The 24,931-nt window shown below is 41.1% G+C and overlaps 1 protein-coding gene across 18 annotated transcripts in view; it reads right to left on the minus strand.

Annotated features, from left to right (window-relative positions):
- Positions 1–24,931, minus strand: part of APBB2 (amyloid beta precursor protein binding family B member 2) — a 153,529-nt gene that overhangs the window by 5,313 nt on the left and 123,285 nt on the right. For 15 of the 18 annotated variants that reach the window (XM_052682765.1, XM_052682769.1, XM_052682777.1 and 12 more), the window contains 5 exons: positions 5,288–5,402; positions 3,177–3,264; positions 2,028–2,111; positions 1,438–1,553; positions 473–652 (listed from right to left, as the gene is read on the minus strand). In XM_052682765.1, coding sequence (XP_052538725.1) covers positions 473–652; positions 1,438–1,553; positions 2,028–2,111; positions 3,177–3,264; positions 5,288–5,402 — 583 coding nt within the window. Of the gene's footprint in view, positions 1–472; positions 653–1,437; positions 1,554–2,027; positions 2,112–3,176; positions 3,265–5,287; positions 5,403–12,155; positions 12,352–12,903; positions 13,123–21,084; positions 21,179–24,931 lie in introns of those variants that run through there. The other 3 variants (XM_052682783.1, XM_052682782.1, XM_052682780.1) reach the window with 3 other exon arrangements.

Consider the following 24,931-nt stretch of genomic DNA (forward strand, 5'->3'; position numbering starts at 1 on the left):
ACTCATGAAATACAGTCAAACTTTCATTTTGACTGTGACAAACAACCCTGATCAAGTTAATAGGATATTGGTCTGACTTTTAGCAGAAACTGTTCTTTAGCACATGACAAATACTACATCACAGCAACAACCCACTTTGAAAACTGAAAAATAAGTTTTCTTAAACAAGGAATATTTTTCACTACATTGTCACTGGGTTACATAGAAATATTCTTCCAGTGTTAGATAACTTCTGTAACTACAGAACAGGTAGTTACTACTTACACAGGTGTTGAGGAGTTCAGGAGATCAGATGTTAAAGGAGCAGAGTTCACTAAATCAACATTTCAAACTTATTTTCAATTTACCAGACATATCAGAATCCAAATTGCAAATTATATCTCAGGAAATTAACTGCACATTTGTAAATACATATACTGAAGTAGTAGAAAACCTAAGTACTATTAGATGTCTTTTCAAGAAAGTCACTTACCATACAGGCAGCCTGAACAGCTTCTGATACATTGCCTGCATTTGGTTCACACCAAAACACATGGCACTCAAAATGCTGGTTTCCTGTATCCATAATGAAGGCAAATGTATGAACATCCTTGCCTACTCCCATGAAGGACAGAAACCGCACACGACATTCCACCACGATTTCCTCTTCATTCTGGTTATGAATAAAATGATTGTTCATTACTAACAGATATTCTATGAAATTTTACTTTCAGTGTTAGGTTAATTAAGTAGGGAGAGAACACTGATACAGTGAAACTTCTTCTGCAATCTGTGTATACCTGGTGTGCAAAGGCCTGAGCTGAGTTCTCTCTTCTAGGCTACCAGCAGAACACAATGGCTTTGAGCCTTAGAACTGAAGCATATCATGCATTGTAGTACTGCATGTTTAAAATGGATGTGGCAGTTTTGTGAAGAAATGCATGGCTATTGTGACTTCTAAAGATACCCTATTACTGGTATGTAGAGATGTGGCTTTAGGACCTAATCAACAGATGCAGATATGGAACATTCTTTGCACGTTACATTTTATTCTATGAAAAATGTTCCACTAAAGGACAGTGATGTGAAACACAAGTTGTAGTCTTACTCTTGGCTTTCATAGAAAGAATAAAGAAAATACACAAACTTAGGATTGCTCCTTACAGCTTAACCTACAACATTTTACACTCAAAATTTCTAGGAAGGATAATACTGTGTTCGTTTTAAGCATCTAAAGGTTACTTATAATTCACGTTTCTAAGGACATGCTTGGAATGGTAAATAAAGCTGAAGCTGACACAAGTAGTTGTAAAACAGTGATACAGCCCTGCAAAGAAATAAAATGCAAAAAAAGGTAAATGAAGTCCAGGAAAAATGAACACTCTCTTCTAATGCTCATGAGTTCCTGGTTTTCAGCACTTGTGTTAAACATGTTTTGAACAGGACATTCTGCCTTACTCTTTCACTAATGACTGTGACAGTAGCATCAGCAACATTCATGGTAACTGGCATCCAGTCTTCCTTGCTAGAAGAAGCCATCAGACTTTCAATAGCACTGTTCAGGGTATCCATTCCTAAAACAGAAATAAATGTGTATGAGTAAACAATATTATTTTCACACAGTAGTACACAGTAGTAAATTGTTCTGAACCAGGTAAAATGAATATGGTGATGGATTTTGAAGCTGGTTTTCATCATCTGCAGAAGCAAATCAGGTGCCTCTGGCATACTAAAAAAGCATTAGCATCTTGTTTAACTGCTGCACCATTTCAGTTATCCAAGGCCTTTCTCATTAGTAACGAAGCTCATATTCAGAGAAAGCAGTAAAAAGAAAATGCTTTCTTACCAGCTCCCAAAGTACTCTGGTTGCACAACACACATTTATTTGAAGCACTGAATGCTAGACATTTTCATCTCTGGCTCTTAAGACTCTGAAGTTCAGGAACTGCTCCCATTGCAAAATTATACTCTTACACTTGGCTAGTCAGAATCCAGCCCTTAAGAGTTTATGCAAGTTCCCTCTGAAGTCACAAATATATGACACATACCCACAGGTTTAGCTACAGGTAGCATTCCCAGGTACTGGACGTGGAACTTCTGCACCAGCTCTGTCTTTGGTGTTGGGAAATCTACTGCATGGGAACAAATATAGATTTCTATTTATTGCTACTCACAGCTGGGAAAAAGACTTTCATTTCATCAATAACCTAAAACAGTTTATCAAGTAATTATACTCTGAAGGCATTGTACTAATTAAAACAAATCTCTACTCCCTCTGACAAGACTAATACCAAATAATTTTTAAGGGAATTAGAATGCTGCATCATTTAATTCTTCATCTACACTAAAAATAGGGTCACATTATGCCACTGGCATATTTTAAAAAAAAACAAAAACAAAAAATATAAATGAATGTGCCTTTGAGACATGCAGACCTATTTTTCACTGCATAACTATGTGAAATCTGGAACCTTTTTAATATCATCCATTTTAATATGTTCAACACAAGCTATGAGTAATCAATACTGCTGTCTAGCAGAAAATTACACAAGTTGATGTATGGATTAGGAGTAAGGTAATCAGGATGAACTGCTGCATCTGAAAGCATCTAGTTTCCAATAAAGCTAACACGTGGTACATTTGTTCTGGAGAATTTTCTAAACAGCAGCTAATAACTTTTGACTAATAAAGCATGCAAAGGCAACTTTCTTTTGCCATGCAGTAGTAGAGTGTGCAAAAGCCCCTCAAGGTAGATGACAACCCACTTGCATCTTTTGCCTTGGAAGCTGCCAAAACCGTGCTGAAACCTGGAAGGAGCACTTCTATGTGAATCCATGTGATTAACTGGAGCACATTCTGCTTTTAGGGCAGATTTGGCTGATATGTGCCATCTCAAGAAGTACTTTGATATGAACTGGACAATATATGCAAGTAGCCACAAGCATGACAAACTGTGTTTGCAAAAGCTGTATTTTAAAATAAAAGACAGTGTGCAAACTGACATAACTTACCAGGACTGTGTTACTGTGAACAGGATCAATACATTAAAATGTTTAATACAATACCACCTTAGAGTCAGATACAGTGGTTAAAAGACTCTCCAACCAACAGGCACCGTTTTGGTCAGAAACAGCATCAGAAATAAAACATATCTGAAATAGCCCCATCCCATGGACATGAGCAGTAATGTATGGTACCTTGCAGAGGAACATCAAGGGTGACGTTTGTCCTCTCCTGCATTGAACTGCAAGCCATAGCTTTAGCATTCTTCCGTTCAGCCATAATCTGAATAAGATAGTGATAATGCAGCATTTTTTGAAAGATGTTGTAAAATAGTAACTCCAAGTACCAGTCTCCTGATATACTCCTATTAGAACTCTAATTTCCCAAATTAGCCAGAAACTATGTGACTAAACAAGTTATTCTTCATAAATTACTTCAGCTTGCCCATGGCTTATTCACCATTCCTTATCTACATACTGAACTTATAAGCTGTTCAAGACTAGATGAAAGAAGAATGGAAGAGTTAAAAAACTAGCCATTTTTGTCAACAGAAAAATTGTGAGGAGTAATATTGCAAGAAACAAATATTTAACACACAGAGAAGTATGTTCATTATTCATGTACCTCTCTGATCTATCCTCTGCTGCATGTCATTTTTTCTTCCATTTTTATGTTTCATCTGACATTAAAAATTCCATGCAAAATGCAACACGCTCCTCTCCCACAATACTAACAAAAAGGAAAACACTTCCAAACAATCACTTCGGATGATCATTCTCTACAAATACACATCTGAGGAGGGTCCCAGGGAAGTTAAGGGAGGTTTTCCAAAATATGAAATTGCGATCTGCTTCTTTAACTCTGATGACTGTTGATAGTAATTAAGCTGTAGAGATGACTAGAGTTCCAGTGAACGACACTTGGTCTGAAGATACTTCTGGCTATTTTATCTTTTCATTTATCTTTGCTTTCTTCCCTTTTATTTATTTATTTATTTATTGCTAGGTTTCATATTTTGGAAGTATTATCTTTTATGGGGACACATGGCAGTATTCCCACTTGAGGATGAAAATTGATACTTGCTAGCTTAGGGAGAAGCCCTGGCTCAGCAAAGAGGTCAAGTGTGTCAGATAGCAGATGCTAGGTGCTTTGCTGAATCAGGATTTCATCTACTGCTGAATTATGAAGGAACAACTCTGCTCAACAGCACCATTCTCTTTTACTCTCTATTACTATTAGCTGTAAATGTTCAGTCACTCTGTGATCCAATATTGCCAGGAATTTCATGCCACAATTACATGACAGCTTTCCTGCCTTTCTGACAGCACAAGTCAGATACCCCCTGCATTTACTTGATATTGTGCTTACTGGACTAAAGAAACTTTTGTAGAAATTGTTTTTCCCTGCTAGACTTGCTAGAAAAATCTGTGAGAGCTGAGTCGGAGGAGAAAGATGAGAGACAGCAAGTCCAGGCATCTCCAGTGAACCACTGCTGCAGTGATGCTGTGCAGCGTCACCCAGAATGGCCCCTGCCACTCCCAGCCCCACCACCAGTTGGGGCAGCTCGTCAGCATATTCTTAAAAAGGTGAATGCAGCCTCAAATCCATAGCTCAATAAAAGAAATAAAAACAGTTTCAAGCACTCTGGCTTAAGTATCTCCCTATAAAGCCTTTTAAACATTTTTTCCAGCTGTCAAGGATGTGCTGTCACAGCACTACAAGACATTGCTGCACTGAGGACACTCATGAACTGATCACGCAAGAAAATCAAAATTAATAACTAGGGAATGTTGGCAGATTAATGTAAAATGACTGAAGAGAACAGTTGTCTACAGTATTACAGACAGTGCTGCTACGGGAACAAAGATCCTTCTACTGTTAGTCAGCTTAGCTCTCCCCCTTCTCCCTGATTTCTTTTAATTGGGCAGCATAACACTGGCAACTATTTTCATGCCTGTCCTGCTTGAAGCATACCATTCAAACAAGGTCTAATTTATTTACAAAGTTACACACCACCACTGATCATTAATTAAAAGAATGTGTTCTTTTTCCCTTTTCAACACACAACTTCTTTATTACACAAGACGACTCTCTGTATATATGCTTATCAATTAAATACAAGTATCACCATCCTCAAATCTAAATGCACATCCTCCCACTATTCCCATTCCTTTGTATCCTTTACAAACTCCCTGTCTCATTTCTGGTTGCCAGAGATACAAAGCTAACAGTGTGAGGTGGCTGACTGTATATTATGCTCTGAGGCTCTCAGCAGGCTTGTGTGGATGACTTTACATCCACTTACCTTTGAGCAGATCTCGTGTAAACTTGTGGCGATGGCTTTTGCTGGCGTGTCACATCGAAACACATGACATTTCAGAATTCTGGTGTCTTTGTCTCTTGCCACATATGCAAAGTCTCTGCACAAACAAAATGAATTGACACATTAGAAGCAGTAATACCTGCAGTGATCTGTCCTTTACCATGTGTGTTTCAGCTATTAGAGAATAAAACACATCTTAGACAATGCAGATCTTCAAATTTAATACATTGCACACCTATGAAAAACTACATAAGCGTTGATGAGTTATCTATATAATTAAACAGCTTATTACAATTTCATAACAATTTATTGAACATAACACCCATAACTCCAAAAGCAATTGTAAATACATAGAAAAATATATACTTACTAAAGGCAAAGGAGAAAGAATTAGAAGATAAGACTAAAAACACATGCAGCTTTTAAATGCTAAAAAAAAATGAAAAATGGCAAATGGTGGTCTAGGTAGAAAAAGAATGCATTTAGAAGGACTGTATAAAAGTGTTTAAAACATGCAGATAGTAATTAGAGATCTGGTTGCATAAGGGAGATGTGAACCTGCTGAGTTTTGCTCAAAGTAATTGGCCTAAATATCTGACCTTATTTTTTCAAAAGTTAAATAAGGATTCCCTATGAAAGAGATTTTCTACACTGTTCCAACTAGTCGCCTCAACAGAGTACAGTCTTCTAAAGTCAGTATGGTGCTTCCTCGTTCTCAGGCTGTTTAAGTGCTGATGTGCTTCTGAAGAAGCCAAAGCATGAGCACGGTGTAAAGAAAGCAACAGGGTTGACATGTTCCATTTAGATACTGAATTCAGGGCTGCCTCTGCTCCAAGAGCTCATCACTCTCCCTGTAGTGCTAATTTGCTTCATGACGCTCCTGGGATGGAGGCTAATTCACTCTTTCACAGAGGAGGAACCCGAAGCTGGTTCTACAGCACAGGAAAGCACGCCAGGATGCTGATGGCTGATGGAGAGCTGGACTTCCAGCCCCACACTGGAAGCAGGAGCACTACCCTGAAGTTCAGTACATTTCCTGTATTTAGTGTGGCAGCACTACGTTTTGTCCGTGATGAATCCTCACAACAAAGAAATGGCTGCCCCTCGCCTGGGTGCTTACAGACAGGTTGGAGCTCTTCCTCTGCTTTGGTGTGCCTGTATGTGTGACACAGGCACCTACAAAGGGACAGTGCTGGAGTAACAACATAGGCATGTCTTAATCCAATGACTCATGACTTGTGGCAAACCCCACAGCAATAATCCCAGAAGAGGTTGTCTGTTAAGATGCCTGGATGTCTTGCAGCTCCAGCCCCACTCCCAATACTTCAGCCACAATCTACAAGAGCCTTTCAGCACTTTCTTCCCTTTTGCTGCACTGCAAGTTCACCGAGACACTGAGCATCCTGGGAATAACTGAAGCATTTTTTCTACACAAGCAAAGCCTTGCTTTAGAAGGGCTCCTTCCTTCCTGAACACTTTGAAAATAAAATAGAGATTTCCATCTGGAATTGCATGCAAAACAAACATGCTGGCTGTGATCGTAAGCACAGGCTAGCGAAGATGCACAAGCAAGCAACCTGCTGCATATACCTCATTGCTGGATCAAGGCCTGTTCTTTTGGAGTGACAATAGCTATTTATCACTATTTGGAAGCATTAACCTCAAATCGATAAAAGCCCTTCAAGGATGTGTAAATGAATGATTTACGGGTTCCTTTACAAGAAGAGTAGTTGTATACCCTGCATTGTTTTGCTGAATTGCTTGTGCTGTGCAGATCCCCATTCAAATAAATAGAAACCTGGAGCCCAAGGAACACTGTGAAGCATCAGGATGAGATCGGGCCATCACATGTGAGGGGCTGCACAGACAGAGCATAACTTGCACCTCCTGGTAGCTTAAAAGCTATTAGCTAGAAACTTGTCATTAATAAAAATAAGATGGTACAAAGCAAGTATTGGAGGTTTGGATGACATATTACATTGCCAGCCAAATCCAAGTTCAAGCAGCCTATGAATGGCTGGTCTGACTTTTGCCTAGCAGTGAAATGACAGAGCCGGTAGGCAAAGTCTTCACACACGTCAGGAAGCACTCTGCACCACAGATGTCTTCATGCTCCTACTGCTTGCTCTGGCATTTGCCCAGGGATACCAGGAAATGCCTTCTTCACCCTGTGAAATCCTACTCAGGCACCATCAGCCTGAAGGAGCAGGAAAAGCAGCCCTTCGCTGAGATGCTGTGTACCATGCAGCCAGGAGGCCTCAGCCTCAGACAGTGGTGTCTGTTCCTGCTGCTACAGTAAATATTCCTGAATTAACAGGACACGTGTATAAGCCAGGTTGTGTAAAATTACAGTGCAATTACAGCAGCAAATGAGACACCAGCTAGCACATCAATCTTGACTGCTGAGAGCTAATAAAGCCCGTGCAGTGGTGGTTGAGACACACGCACCAGTGCCTTACTTTAAATACCTGAACAGCTTGAACAAAGTAAATCAGCTAATTACATATGGAAATTGTGAACATGCATAAACCTTTAGATGATCATCTGTAAGCCTGCTGAGGCAGAGAAGGAAATCCAAGCTCCTCAAAACCAATGGCAGTGTATCACACACAACCCTGCCAGCACCAGCTGTTTCCAAGTCATCAATCAAAATTAGCAAGCACATCATCCACTTCTGTTTTGACAGAGCACAAACAATACCACCGATTCCCTTAATTCCTGAAGTCACCTACCTGCCACGCTCTGAGAAGCACCTCAGGAGACAGGCTGGCAGCAGGGACCTGGTGCAGCCTGGTGCTGTGAAGCACAGGGAGAGCAGAGCTCTCTGGGATGAAGGGCATGGCTTTGATCACTCTGTAGTAGCTGCTCCCAAAACCATGGCTAACAGAATAAAACTCTGGAGCAACATTTCCCTTCACAGGACCAGAAGGCAACAATTTATCTGTCCAAAGCCTTGAATACCAAGTAAGCCCCAAGACTGCTCTCTGATGCTTCTTCTACTTCAGATCCCTTCTGGGTCACTTACTCTGTAAACCTCCATTCCACAGCAGCTCACTTGAAGCTGATTAACATTTAAGTGAGATTTATGGGCAACCAGTTCCTTCAATAATGAAGAAGTGCTGAGTAACGTGCTTGCAATAGAAATTTATGGAAAAGGGCAAATACCTCCTCACACCGTTCCCTTGCCTTTACTTCTTGCTAGGAAAACAAGAGAAAGAATAAACTGAGAAGCCTTTAAGAAATCCAGGGAAGGATACAAAGTTGCACAGAATGAACAGATCCCCATCTCATCCAGATGGAGTCTTCCCATTCTCCGTGGGATGTGGGCACACGTGAAATTAGCAGGATTTAAACCACAGCTCCCAGTACAATTCCCTTCATGTCAGTGGGGAGAGCAGCATGACGTTTAGTGGAAGAACAGTGTATTGCATCTCTATATTCCCTCAAGTTCACAGCACAAGCAGATCGTTTCTGTTGGTATGGCATTACAGAGAAGGGCCAGGATTTGTTTTTTAACCATTTGCACATATAGTACCTTATCCACTAGTACATTTCAGGACACAGGAACTTGCTGTAAATTAGTAGCCTGGAAAAAGCCAGAAAACAGATAGAAAGTGCATTTTGTTGCACAAGCAGGTAAGACTGGCTCTGCTGAATAGTTTAAAATACAACTGTGAGACATTTTAAAAAGCAATTAGAGAACTGCAAAGATAATGTAAGGTGCTAAGTGGAATGGAATTTCATTTTTATTTGCTCCTTTACCCCCCTTAATTGGCAAATGTCTACAGTAATTGACTAGAACTTAGATAGCCATACCTATTTAACACCTGGCTAGGCATCACTTAGCTGCTCAACCCTGGATGAATATAATCACACTAAATGTGATTTATGCTAATGCTGTTCTGTTTGAATAGCAGTCATGGCCATTTGCCACTATTAGGCTACAGTCCTAGGAGACATCCCAATTAAGTATGGCCTGAAAAAACATCACATTCTCCACTGCCTTTTCTTACTTTTCCAAAGGACTGTAGAATTGTATTAACCCTTATTTAAAAAAAAAAAAAAAAAAGCCAAGCCTTGAATCTGGAAATAAGAAAATTTCTACTTTTACCAATGATAATTGCAGGTATTTAGAACAACTGTATTAAAATAATACATATGCAGGAAAATGTAAATTGCTTTGCAGATTTATGTACCACAAATTTTAACAAGAATCCTTGAAGAAGAAAATGATATCCTCTAGGCTCAGCTTAAAATTGATTCAAATTCACCTAAAAGTGCCTCCAGAAAATGACTATTTCTATGTAACAGTGTGCACTTGCTCCTGTGGGATCAAAGAGCACACCCTGCTGGGCTGCAGTGAAACAGGCTCCTGAGCTCATAATCTTCAGATTTTGCTTTGCTTTACTGCAAACAGATGCCCAGAGATTTGTGGAAAATAAAGGAGAAAGGGGAGAGGGGAGGGTTGTGGAAAAAAAAGAGAAAGAAGAAAAAAGGGGGAGAGCAGCCGCCACAATGGCAGAGTGGGGTCAGGAGCCGTCTGGCAGGAGGCTGCCATTCACACACAGTGGATAGACAACACAGTGTCCATGAGAGCAGAATAAATGAGCAGACAAGGACAAAAGCAAGGAAAGTGAGAGAGGTCATACGGGAAGAAAAGGGGATAAATTTTAACACCAACAAGCTCATTCTTTCAAGAGGCTTTTTCCAAGTATTCTAATGTCACAAATGGCAAGTAAGGTTAGGTGCAGGAAACCATGCAGCAAAGATACATTACAAAAATTTAAAGATCTTCTGGTAATTCTAAAAATGTACAAAAGCTTTGCAATTCTTTACTCCAACAGCTCCAGCTTGCAGAGCTCTTGCTGCCCAATTCCAACCCAGTATAGCAGGCAGGTCCACTAATACACATCCTGGTCATGAGTTTCTGGCCTAGGTAGTTAAGATCCTCTCTGAAGCAGACAGAGACTTCTAGGAGTCTTTTCTTATTTCAGTCCTCACAGAACTTTAAAAAAAAAAAAAAAAAGCATACCCTTGAAGCAATAAATCAGTTCTGCATTTATTAAATTCTCCTGAAAGGGCACTGGAACAATGTAGCTTGTTTTTCCTAATTCATGCATAAAATGCATAGTGCAAATTATCCTCTGCTGAAAGGCTGAGTGTGTTTCATTTCTTGACAACGTCACTTGCTAGCTTTGTGCAATACTCAGAGGCTTTAATCTGGCAACCCTAAAACACACAGCCTCCCGGTTACTCTTTGATGTCTTATCGTTGTCACAGCTCTGTGCACATCCAAGTTAGTTTGTTAAAACCTTCCTCGAACCAATATGTCCAAAACCCAGCCCTCTGGAGCCCAGCACTTCCAGGCTTGAAACTATTTGCACAATTTCCACTCCAATTTCCTTCCAACATCCTGAACTTGACACAGCTGCAGAAGCCATTCCCCATGTACCAAGGCTGGCTGCCACCTCACTGTGCAGGGCAGGGGACATGCCTGCTGCCACTGCCTCTCCAGGCACAAGGATGCTACAAACCATGCCCCTTTTTAATACCAAGGTCTACATTCCACCCTTTCAAAGAAACACAGATCTACATGGCCACGTCACGAGTTGAGGTCTTGAGTTATGCCAAGGTATGACTTAATATCCACACTCTCCTGATCTATTCACTGTGTCAACAAAGTGCACCAACAAATACCACAGAGTTAAGATTTTTGTTCCATGCTAGTCTTCCTTGCTAGCCTCATCTCATGATCACATGGCTAAAATACTGTTCTAATGGACAAGACAAGGAGGAAGCCCATCACGTTTGTTGGAATCACCACCAAGACTGCCCTTGACAGTCCATCTCAAAGTGCTGGCAAGGCGCTGGCAAGAGGAAGGCCAGGGGCACAGGCCATCCTCAGTGGAGCACGGCTGCTGCTCAGCTGCTGGGCAGACACGGCAAGGCAACAAGAGGAGCAGCAGCTTAGGCTTCAGTCCGGTTTTTACAAAAACTTAAATGAAGACAGACCTTCAGCGACAGATCCTATGAAAACCAGCGGAGACACTGACCACTGACATTTTACTGCCACCAATTTTTCACGGTGGATTTTTTTCTGCTTAATTGCTTCACAACATTAATGAAATATGCATGGGCGGGAGGCTACCCTGCACAGCATGATTTTCAAGGAGAAAACACACAAATGAAGCTACTTGTCAAGTCCACTGCAGCTGCTGCTTCTACTTGGTAGCATCACAGACTGCTGGTTTAACTCCTCAGGATGGCCAGTCTAGCACTCTGTGAATGCTAAATTTCCTAAAAATAGATGAACGTGTTATTATGCCTATGAACCTCTAAACAGCCTCTCTGCAGGAGATCCTGCAAATTTATTTTGACAAATTAGTATTTAGATATTTTTAACAACACTTCTATCTTCCAGATCTAATTGGTAGATGTAGGCTTTTGTTTATAGGGAATATTTGAAGATTTAATAAAGAGATACATCAAGTTGAGCTCAAAGCACTACCACACATTTCAGTGAAGAAGAGAGCAGACTGCACTAGAACAGTTAATCTCTCCACTGAGAATCTCTTTATCAGCAGTGCTCACTAGTTCTCCTTTGCTCTTTATTATGCAGACAGAGAACAAGCAATCATGCACAGACACTACCCACAAATCTGCTTGCAGCACACTTCTGCTAGTGTTAGTCTGGGAGGATCATCACTTCCTACATGCATGAAATCTACATTAGATTGCAAAGCCATAATGAAGGAAGTTCAAACATTTCCCTGGGCCAACTCTGCCTAAAGAACTGATTAAAAGCCAGTCAAGCCTGGAAAGCATTCTCATTATATTCCACAAAGCAAACCTGAGCATCTGCCTGCATCTCTCAGCTACATTCTTTCCACGCAGTCCCAGCACCAACTCCGTACAATTTAGAAGAGCAAACAAAACCCGCGCCGCATCCGCGAGACATGATTCTATGAGCAGGAGGCCCTGGCGTGGCTGCAGCCCTTGCGCTGCAGAGCGCAGGACTACAATGCCTCGCTGTGTGCGCTCCCACCAGCGGGAAGCGGTGTCAGGAATCCCAAAGGGTTCCTTTGTGCCACCCAAACAAATCAAACGTGCTGGTGACAGTTTTTCATCTGACTCCAAGGACAAGTGACCAACCCAGCTGCATTCAAAAATCAAATGCCAAAAATTGGAAGTTAAATGTCAACACTTCCAACTGTTGCTAAAATTAGTTCTTAAAGTCCCTAGCAGGCAGTATAACTTTTTTTTCTTAAAGAAAAAAATTATAATGAATTTTCCTTCATTTCAGAACACACAAAATGATAGTGTCTAAACTCAAACATCAGAAGTCAATATCAAAATCCACTGCATAGCATAAATTTAAATTGTTCTAGTACTTGAGGGCTTGAGATACGGAAAAAAACACACAGTTCAACTTGACAATACTGTTAATAGCAAGCTGAAAAGGTGGCAGAGACATAAATGCACCTCACTGCAGTTAAGTTTCTGAATGACAGTATTCACAAGCAAACTGATATGAGCACTGTTTGGTGCATGCTGGAAAGATAAACACAAAGAATAATGGGAAAATGAAAATCATTTACCTCTCTCTGAATCCACGAAAGCATGAAGAAAGAGAAAGAGCAAGTTAGAAAACACTCACACAGACAGAGCTCCAGCAAAAGATGAGACAGAGTAGCTGAAATGTGCTGTATATTTAATATTCATTATTTGTTTGTAGCTCAGTGTATCTAGGTGTCCTGCAACTATTTGCCTTCAGTGCTTATTTTGGTTGAATCCCGTTGCTCTCAAGCTTGTATTTTTGGCAACATGCAATGAAGCCAACAAGCATCAGCTGAGTTTATCGAGGCAGGACAGACATATCAGCACTGGGAGGTAATCGAGCTTAAAATATCACACACAGAAAAGGGAAGTAGTAAGCGGTAAGCATAAATGGATACACAAAGTGCATGAATCCTCCTTCCAAAATGACACTACTTAAAGCACACAAACAAACAAAGCAAAGAGAAAACAAACAATTCTTCAGGCCATGAACACTTTATGTTGTTTAAATTGAAGGAGTATACAGATCTGCATGAGTTTTCTGAATGCCTTTTCCACGAGCTCAGGCTCTGAATTCACTTGTGCTGCTACATGCACTTGCAGAAGTCACAGCCCGGGTGACCTCCTCATGAAGACACTGAGTTGATATGAAAAGTATAAAATCCTTGGGCACCCTTATCCCTGAAGCACTGCAGCAAACTCAAACTCTCTATACACCCTTTTCCTGAAGGACAGGGACAGACTCCTCTGCTTGGGGGGGCTGCTGCCCCTTGGCTGGGACACAGCTCCCCACCAGCTGGTCTTGCTTCAGGTGGAGCAAAGGAAAGCACAGGACCACTCATGTGTGGAGGTGTCAGTTAAAGACAGTACGTGGTTTCGCATGACATTTCCACAAAGGGGTAACTGCACTGGGAAACTAGATAGGCTGCAGCCTGCTTCTCCCTAACCCTCCCTGAAAGCGTGACAGCACTTCACGCACATGGCAGTGCTGTCCCTATGGAGGTAAACACCATTCTCAAGAGGAGAGCTACTTTCCACAACTTTTAGTGTAAGACACGTGCTGAGGAGCCATCTGCTGCAAAGCATATCTCTGCATCCAGCCCTCCAATAGGTCCTTGCAAACAGTATCCTCTACTCCCCTTTCTCCCCATGCACTACAGAACTCAGCTCTTATAAGAGCTCACCTCTAGTGACCACCTGAGCATCATTCAGGCACAGTACACAAACCTGTGGGATCCTACATCATCCAACTTAGCTCTGATTGAGAAAAAAGCAGTGAAGCGGAAAAATCACCCTTCCTACTTAAGGGCAGGACTAAAGATGGCATGCTGAAAGAAAGGGAACTGACTCCTGTTAGACATCTCACTTCAGAGTTTGTAAAGCTTACAGAAATTGATCTGTTGCTTAGAAATGGCTTAATGAGTAGATTCAGAATAAAAGCAGGCTTTCTAAGTCAGGTTTTAACTAAATGTGCATATGGTTAGCTAATGCACCCATTCACCGTGGGAGCAGAAGCTGTGCATGGATGCATACGTATACAGTCAAGGGTTTAATTGCTGGATACCAGCTCCATGAGCCTTTTGCAAAATGGTGGCACTTAAATAATGTTTAAAGGAAATGTTGGATTGTATTTTTAAAACACACTTTTTCAACACACAAAAAAACATGTCACAGCCAGGAGCTTGAAACTTCAGGCTTAAGAGAAGCATGTGTCTACTTCAGCAATGACATTTGAGAAGAGCTAGTGACAGTATCTACACAAAGGAGACCTCTATGGACCTCTAGAAATCCCATTTTTTACACCTGGAAAATATAAAACTATGAAGTATGGAGTTCTACTAAGATTTCATATTCACACCTTAGAAACATAGCGCACACACATACACATACCCCTTATATTGTTTTAGATCAAAAATAAAGCATTCAGTAAATACTGATTCAAGCACAATTCAAGCACAATTAATCCTGTTGTCATATTTGCCTAGAGAACGAATTCACATTTTACTGAGATATTTGCCCTTTTAGTACCTAGATTGTAAAGGAAAAACAAACACATTAAATCCCCTTTCAATACCCCAAAACAAAATTAGTAAGCTTGACAGATACAGTTCATAGTGCATGACATTAAGAACTGCTGAAGCTCTAGATGTTATGATTCTTATCCTCCCTCATTTAACCTTACTTCCATTAAGTTACGCATTTATGTCACAAGTGTAAACATAGGTGGCCAATAGAAATTAACTACCTTGGCAAAAGGACTCTGGTTTTATTAATGCTTTGATCATAAACATCTCCCAGTTTTATCAAGGTAGCACAACAACATACAGATACTTCAGAACATTAACCCTCTCCCAGGTTTCCTTCAAATACTTTTGTAGTATTTTTCTTTTGGTACTTCTTGAGCATGTGCATATTATACATTGATCAAACTTGTAAGATACTGTGCACAAACTCCAACATACCTAAGCAAAGAGATGCCAAATTTTGGGATGCTTTAGAGACTACCAGCAGGCATTAAGAGTGCAAATAGCCAATGTGAGCCAAGACTATTCTCAAAAATAGTGTGAAATGTATGCACAAAAAAAAAGTGTACTCAAGAATCCCCCAGCTTATTTATTTATTAATTTTTTTTGAGGCAAGCAAGAAAGACCACTTTGCTCTTCTGCTCTGGAATCTTGGCTGCCATTCTCTGCTGCCAGAGAGCAGGGTACACAGTTTTCAGCACACAGAAAATGGCCTCAAGTATGAACGTATCTTTCTCTAATGAAACCTTGTGACCAGTTTTTTTTTCCTGCCCCTTAATAATTTTTTTTTTGTTTGTTTCTTCATTTGCAGTCTCTAAATTGTGACCTCTGTATTTAAGAACAAATTCAGGCTTCTTTTTTCTCTTGGACTCACTCATTTGCTCTAAGCAGAAGGCCAAGTTCCCAGTAGAAAGAAAGGCTGCAGCTCCTTAAGCTGCTGGCATACAGTTGCTTTTAGAACACAATTCATCTCTGACCTATTTTCCTTGTCAAAAGAAAACAGAGGTTGCTCCTGAGAGAAGCTGATGAGAAATTACTCTATAAAGGCTTGATTCAGCCATTTAAATAATTGTTATAGTTACTTTCTGATCCTGTAATGGCTTTTTTTTCCTACTTAAGGACTCCTTCATCTTGGCGTAACTGTTTTCTGCATTTACAGAGCAGTGGTGTATCTTCACTGCCCAACACATTCTACAAGGTAGCTAGTGAAAGCAGCTAAGTCAGACACAAGAACTGCATCTGTATTTCTGTAATGATCATTCTCAGATATTTTACAATGGAAACATGAGCCTCAGTTTCATTACAAAGAAGAAATAACCCAGGGCCCTCTGCTCTGCTTCCTTCCAGGTGGTGAACTTGGCAGTTTCTCTTTTTCAATATCCAGTGGTGACCTGTAGTGATCTCCTCAACCAACACCCTGCTCACACCTTCCCTTCAGCTCCATGGGCTTTCTACTGGGCTTTGCAGAATCAGTAAAGATTTCACCATGCCTCTCGTGAGCACTTGATAATTTAAGATGCTAAAAGTAGATCTCAAAATTGCAAATAGTGAAAGATTTTTTGAGCATGGACAGCCCTGGATTCTGTATTTCAATGCTAATTTGACAATGATAATCATAGTAGCATTATTTTAACTTCCCAGGAGAATATAGTCAGTTTCTCCGTGCACTAATCACTGTCTTCATATGAAACTGGACAGTGATTACTTCTCAGAACAAAGCTTATCACTGGAAAAATCTTTCAGCAACTTAGATACAATGTATTTTAGGAGGAAAAGAAAAAAAAATAAATAAAAGAGAGAGAAGAAATGTCTTAGACTTAGCAGATTTTGAACGTAACAGAATTAAATACAAAAACATGACCTGCGGGTGCAAACTCTTAAAGGAAAATCTGTTAATTCCTCTACCATTAAGCAATGTACACTTGTACAGAATAAACAGCGTTGTAACTGCAGGAGTAGACACAGAAAAAAAGAGAAGGAAATGCAGAAAGGTGACAGAAAAATGATCAGTCAGGCTGCTGGGTATTGAGGAATGACTGGGCTGTGGCTGTAGGACTTTCACACAGTGTGATGCAAGCACATCAAGCAGGAATGCAGCCTGCTTCTAACCAGTTAATTACAGCTTTCAAATTAATCCAGTAGCTCTTCACAGAGTGCTTTGTAATTAATGAATTAATTTCACACAGAAAACTACTTGCCTGCATTCCCTTTATATTCTGGTAATACAAATAGAGTTGAATGATTTATCTTTAAGCTTAAAAAAAAAAAAACAACAAACCAAACCAAGCCAAAAAAACCCCCAAAAAACTCCAAACAAAACACTAAAAGAAATGCACCACAAGGCTAAGAAGTAGCCATGGAAAGTTTTCAGTTTCATGATAGACTATACTGATGGCTCAAAGTGCCAGAAATGCCCTAAATGCAGCTGTGTAAGTTCTTCAGTATGGTGCTCTATATTCTTTTCTACACTGATTGAGTTAAAAGGGTCAAGCCAGAGCCTGACAATAATGTGAGGAGATGATATCTAGAGAATCATGTGAGGACTGCTTTGCAGCATTTGAGATTCATTTCTGAGGGAAAAAGACCAAGACCTCTGAGAAAAACAGCCTATGACCTTCCAGCAACCAGAGATGCAAGAAAGGAGCACCGCTTCCAGGGACAGCCCCAATGGACACTTCCTTCTTATTTATCCCCAGAAACCTTGGGTTTGGCCCAGCAGTAACATGCAAGTTGCACCCCTGGGCAAGCTGAAGCGTAATGCAGGCTCTACTGGCAGGTGAATAATCTGTGTGGCTCAGTGGTAACAGCCTGCTCTGCAAACCACATCCTCCACCTGACACTCATGAGGCCCTACCTAAATTTCTGAAACCTGTTTGGACTCAGCAATTCAGAAGAGAGACAGACTGGAGCAAAGAGGCACGATGCTACGCGTGCAAGCATTAGTACTTCCTGAATCTGATAGAGTGAATTTAAACCTATAGCCTGACCACTTCTGTGACTGACACGCTCAGCTAACACTGTCGAGAGGTTAACACTACGTATCTTCATTACTGTAGCTTCCCTTGGAGTCTGGCTAACTGCATGTTCCTCAGTTGGCTTTTTTGAGCAAAAAAATACAACTACCACATGTCACCCACACCACAAGTCCTACAGTCCCCAGACAGCTCATGTGGGACTGCACACAGCAGTCAGCACTGGCAGCCTCTCTTGTGATAACGACCAACTGATATTTCTCTGCTTTCAGCTACTGGGGATTTTATTTCTAAACACATTTTACTTGGATAAAAATAATGACGTGTGGCATAAGCCTTTCTTCTTTATCTACAGTTGTGAATACTTGTCCATGCATAGCCGCTGAGGCACAGAAGAGGTGTTACTCTGGTTTCCTGGTTTGTGATTACAAAGTACAGTAGCACTCCAAGCAGCAAAATGTTTATGTAAAATTTACTTACACCTCAACAATGTAACCTGCACAAATAAAGGGAGCAACCTTCATTTTTTGCGTATCTGAAAGTCTCTCTGTTGCTTAGAGAATGATTTTGTTCTCCACTTAGGCATGCCATTAGGGAAATAGATCTGCTTTCACTGAAAGGAAATTGGCAGTGGTTTATAATATTTTGAAGGGTTCAGTAAATCCTTAACCTTTTCTATACATGATCCTAAGGACTTTTGCCTTCCAAAGGGTATCAAGACTATTCCAACATGCCTTGTGGCCTTGTGTTTCTGTGTGTCTCACCACAGCACAAAGACAGAGCAAAGCACTCTCTCCAGAAATCCCTTGTTTGCTGGGGGCCAGATTGTGCCATCAATTTTTAAGTAATTCACCACTGGTAGCAAAGAAGATTTCTGCTTAAAAATTGAAGGCTTCATGTAGCCTTCTGTTACTTCATATATTATGAAGACTGCAATAACCCAGTCGGGTTCTATTTTTAAAGAAGAAAATAAGAGGCAGCCTGCCACATTAAATGAATTCACATTCTGAAAGAATTGAATTCTACTCTTAAGACTAGAGGCTCTGAATTTTTAAGTCACACTGATGGTTTGGGTGCTACACATTACATCGATACCTGACAGGCAAGCTGGTTCCTTGTTGCTTCTCAAGCCCTCTCCATAAATAATCACAGAGCAATCCCAGGTCACTTCACCATTTCTTCACTGTTTCCCTCACCTGTGCACACTAAATGACAGCAACCGTGATGAAAGAGATGTGTCCTTTATAGCTTCATGCAGCAGATGGCCACCTCAGGCATCTCCTTTCCTGGGGGACTTTCCTAACCCACCGCAGACCATCGCTCTCCCTCTCCTTGGGAAATGTTATGTTTGACTTGTAGGGAAAATGTACATTTTTTTCTGGCAGTAGGAACCAAACTCAGAATGGCAGGCCACCTCTTCCCCACATTACCAGACCATCATTTGAGATCTACCAGTTGGGTATGAGGTTTTCTGTTTTAATTTTTAAAGAATTATTCAATTCAGACACAAAGATAGTCTAGCATATCAATTTGGAAACTTCCTAAAGCATGTAGAGGAGCCTTTAATATTACAGCATAATACAAGAAAAATGAATGTTATTTTCTTTGGCAGATACCAAACCAAATTCAGCAACACAGCAGCTGTTTTCTAATAAGAGGAAATTCAACTGAACGCTTATTAACGAATTGACATTCCCTGATCTAGAATTGTTAAATTTAAGTTTTTGACCTGGATTGACTTCACTCATCTCAACCTATTTTAAAATACAGTGGAGCAAAGTCCGCACTCTGCCACAAATCAAAGCTCCACAGGGCAGCTGAATCAATATCAGGCACTCTGATGTCATTTAGATCAGAACGTTGCCCACAGTAACACAGTTTTACTTCGTGTCATGAAACACAGGCAACTCCAATGGCAAACCAGAACAGCTTGCTGAACAGGATACCCAACAGACTCTTAACAACCCAACAAACAGCAGAGACATGTAATAGGCACACACCTTCGTTATCTAAAACACTAGCCCCACAATTCATTTGACCTTCATCTGTATTTTGACTGATCGGTGTTTAAGATAACTTCATACATAGAGGTATTTAAAGTATACATCTGTTATCGTAGAAAGGAAAACTAATCTGTACTTAAAAAAAAAAAAAAAGAAGCCAACTGGTATTACTTAATAAAATCACAGGATCTTTCTCTTCCCACTAAATCCTTATGAAAACAAATAAGCCCATTCTTTTTGAGAAATGCTCCAGGGCTAAATAATATTATTTTCCTCACTCACAAGTTGTTATAATTATATTAACTGTGAAGCAACACCTACAAAAACATAATTAAAGCCATAGTTCTAAGAGAATAAACACTTCATATATTTCACTGACAAATATCAAGAGTCAGTAATGTTTAGTATCCTTTAAGAAAGCAAAAACTACTGCACAGGAGAGCAATGAGGTTCCATAAGGTAAGAGAGACCTAATTTAAGAGCAAAGCTGCTGAGTTTAAAGAAAAAGATGAATGTGCTTGTCTCTCTTCCCTTCCCTCAGTATGCAACATAATGAGGATTCAAAGCTATATATCAATTAGCAAATCAATGAAATTTCTCCTGCTGCAAATTCTTTATGAATACAGATAGGATTAAGCAAAGCAGAGACCTCAAGGCAATATATTACATTTAAATCACGAAGTTTCCTCTTTTGCAGAAATGCCATTAACAGTTTCTCCTCAACAAAATATATTTTTACATGCATGCATCCCTACACACTGTGTAACACTTCTGCCCTTAAAAATGTCAAAGACTTTTGGACCTCTACAAAAATTTCAAACTAAACAATCTCCATTGGCAATTATGAGTTTAAAGAAGCCTAGACTAGCTGACTAGAAGTTAGCTGGTAATTACTCAAAAATCATTATGGAGGCACTGTTTGAAGAAAAATACAGGAAGTTTCTTCTTTTGCAGTAAACAAGGTTTCTGCTTTTCATAACAGCATCTATTTGGTTATTAATGCAACATTATCAGTAAAAACAGCTGATGATCACTCTCTACAGTATCAGACTGGCCAATATGCAGTCAGTAAATTGCAGCTAGCTTGAGAACATGAAATTTTGAGCTGAAATCATAGCACCCCCCACCAGGATCCTTAAGCATCAAGATCCATTAGTTAGCTTCTTGCTCAAATGAGCAGTGTGGGGAGGGATAAAGGAGGGAGAGCAGCATCAAACACTCACCGCTCAGCACACAGTCCAGCCACGGCGCTCTCCGAAGGTTTTAAGTGGCAGCTCTTGGAGAAAAGAGATCTGACTTGCCTTTTGTCACACCAGGACCTGTGATTTGCCTTACAGGCACCCACACAGAGGCTTTAGACTAACGGACCGTAGCTTTGAAAATACAGCAAGAGACAAAGGCTAATCCTACCATGAGACTGTTGTCTGTGGTGGGGGGGCGGGGAGAGGGCGGGCTGAGGGTTTTTCATGTCACTTTTTAAGTTTCTTACCTCGTTCTTGTAGCCAACAGCAACGCAAGCCACGCAGGTCACACACAGCCCCCCAACTCAAGGCGCTGCCCGGTGCCGTCAGCGTGTATCCAGGAGCTGGTTGATGCAGTGTGCTCGATGCAGCCACGCACTCACGCTTCACCCCGAGAACAGCAGCTCATTCATTCTGCATTGAGCCGGAGCGCATCGCGCCAGCTCCCCACTCCTGACGGACTGTGCATGCCTGTGCTCCTGCTCCAGCTGGGAGCCAGCAGGTGCTCCCCGAAGGGCACAGCTCCGCCGAGGTGGGTGTGTCTTCTCCTCCCTTCCCGCTGGATTCACCATTTGCACACTCTGACCTGCCAAGCAGGCCCTCTCCTCCCTCTGCAATGTGGTTTCACCGATGCACGGTGTATTTCCAGCCTGCAAACTTCCCAGAGCAATCCACTCCAACAGAAGCAGTCTCTGGGGGAAGCTAAAGCACACAGGACTCTTCCCCCTCCCAGTTTTCCCAAGCAGAGCAACGCAACGTGTTTGCAACGTGACTCCAGCTGAGTGCCAGCAGGGAAATCTCTTTAAAAGGCAGATAGGATATACTGCCAAATTCAAGAATTTGGACAGGACTATGACAGTGTTTGCTTCAATGAAATTACACCTGCTTATACTAGAAGTGGGATTTATCCTTGATCTATAAAAAATAAACGCCCCAAATAATTCTGTTTCCCAAACTGCATGACACGTGCAGTAACAATAATTTTAATTTAGAGGGGTTGTTTGCTTTGCTTTGCTGTAACAGTGACAGTAAAAGCCCTGTTCTCAAGCTCCAGCTTTTATACTTTTGGCAAACATGAAAAAAGAAAGTTGGTGCCCCCAAATACACTTCTGGGAGCTGAGGGAGCAAACAGCACCAACATCATGTGGCAATGCCAACACCGTGGCTGCTGCTGGCTGGCTATGGCAGCAGCCAGGGGATGAGCTGCGTGAATCCCATGTCCCATCCTGGGGCATTCAGTGAGCATTCACAGCCACACCACTGCAGCTCCTGAGAGCTTGCCTGCTGGACGTGGGTGGGTCATGTCCCTGCTAAGCACTCTTCTCCATTTAAGAGACTCTCTTTCACAGGTGCCCATGGAGCTGCTCCTGGAATCACACCTTGTCTTGCACATGGACAAGGAGCCAGTATGGCTAATGTACACCACCTGTCCCTTTGCAGTGGCTGAGCTAGCCACTGCAAGCAGGGCAAGGAACACAAACATGGGCTGTTCTACCAGCAGACAGGAGAGAGTGACAAGCAGTCAAGGACAGTTTGCTGGCAGTCAATGCTTCTAGCCATGCAGATGCACTTGGAGTAGGATGTTTGTTCACAGCCTAAATATACCCTGAGAGTCCAGTGAGACTTTTTCCTTCCTTCCTGTGTGCCATGCACAAGATTTGGCAGGATGAATTATGTTCAAGTGGCAACCTGTGCTGTCCTGAAAGCTTTCCATTGATTTCCATGGGACTAACAGGCTGGAATTTAATAAACAAATCTGTTGATGCTGTCTAAGAAGAAACAGATCCAATTCCTTCTTTCCTGGATGTTCTGGATGCCCAGCAGTCACAAGAATTCAAGGCCATGTAGTAATTTTGGCACTGAACTAAGTAAGTTCTTGAAAGGCTTGACTTAAATACAGAACTTCATTTGTGGGGAAGGAAAGTATCACGGACAAGCAAAGCTGCACTTGAAAGTGGCTAAATGTTGTAAGGTATAAATACTATACACTGTTGGTCCCATTATGCATTCCACATAGCTTTTTAACCTTGAAAATGAAGATAATTAATCTGATAGCTGTTGACAACTACTCTGCTCTCCTCCTTCTTTTTCAATAACCAGAATACTAAAGGATATGGTACTTTTCCAGCTGGCCAAGTGACAGCATTTGTGAGACAATGTTAGACACCAACTTGAAAGCTTCCAAAGAAGGAAGCCAAATTTCACTATTTTAATATGCTGAAACAGTTTATAGGAGAGAACCACTGCTTCCTGAACCTTCCTTCAGTACAAGAAAGAAGATTCAGTAGAACCTTGGAGATATGTAAAAAAAAAAAAGAGAACACTACATCCCAGGCCTGAAGTGTCAAATTGGCTATCCAGCAAATGAACCTGGGACTAATTTTTAGTCCCAGGTTTTGATGTATTGGTACACGATACTTACAATCAGTGCACCTTTCAGTAGAGGCATGGCTAGATGTAACATGCTGGCTTCATTACTAAGCCCCAGAATCAGCTTCCCTTCACCTCATCTCACTCTCTTTTCTCCTCTAAGTTTACTCCTTCTAGAGTAAACTCTCTTCATATATAGTCTTTGGGTGGTAGCTCTCTAAGATGATTCCTTAGATTTCACTTGGTCACATATATGTATTGAGAAAATGAAAGGTGAAGCTGAAATGAAAGTTTTTTTCACAAGCTGGGTTTCTAAGAATACTCAGTGGGTACGCAAGTTTTGACACAAGTCAAAGTAACAGCACTGTGTTTGGCTGACAGGCTTTCCCCTCCAACAACAGTTACCAGAAGTTAGGTAGAAAAACTTTAGCACAAACTCTATTCCAAGCCACATTCTCCACTGCCAGCCAAGGAAGGAAGCTTGCATCCAAATCCCTTAGAAGGGAACAGAAGGACTGTTGATAGTGCACTATTGTGCTGTGTGTGCCTACACACAGCAGGTAAAGCAAACTTACAGCAGTCAATGGGTCCCATTATCAGCCTTGGCAAGGTAGAAACTACCCAAGAGAGCTTTCAGCTGATGAGCACCCAACAAATTCAACTCTTGCACTGCCAAACATGCTGAATTCAAGACAGCAGGGATGTTTTTTGGGGTAGGCCTGGTATGGAAACACAACATGAGTCATTCCAGCCTCTCCAAGCTGATGCAGGCTTGCTCTCCTGGGTCCCCAGCCAGTTTATACATCTCCAGGCTGCTGTGTTCCCCACTAGAGACAAGGTTCAGCCAAGCTAACAATTATGGAACAGAAATTTAACATCACAAAGAAAGTGAGCAGACCTCCACACACTTGGCAGTGATGGCCTGTCTAGGCCCCCCGTTACTCTGGTGGTGAACAGCAGGGTGATCTAGTAAAAGAATTCAGCATATGCTCCAGGTACAGGAAGGGGGCCACGCTTTCCTCAGTTGATCAGCTATTCCTACTGCATGGTCAGAAGCTGATTTATCTCAGAGCAAAACACTACATATCTCATCACACAGCCCTGATTACAGAGCTATGGCCAGACTAAAGAAAGGTAAACATTGCCAGCAGCTGACATCCTTGTTGGACCCACCCTAGAGATGCTGGCAGATCTTCAGAAGCATGGCTTTATGGAACACTGCTTTAACACGAGGCTGCACATCCAAATCACAGCAGAGCTGTAGTCCTATTCTCACACATCCTTTTATGTAATTTCATTCACAAATCATTTATAATCATTAATTATCAAGCAACAACAGCACTGCCAAATCTTCTAATTTATCTGACGTTTCATTTCGTTTTCAGAAAGATGGAAGAGAATATGAGGGATGAGTGAGGGAACATTTCATAACAGTTAAATCCTGGATTCAGACAGGAAC

The sequence above is a fragment of the Tympanuchus pallidicinctus genome, unplaced genomic scaffold (assembly GCF_026119805.1).
Source record: "Tympanuchus pallidicinctus isolate F22 unplaced genomic scaffold, pur_lepc_1.0 scaffold2, whole genome shotgun sequence".
Taxonomy (NCBI): Eukaryota; Metazoa; Chordata; class Aves; order Galliformes; family Phasianidae; genus Tympanuchus; species Tympanuchus pallidicinctus.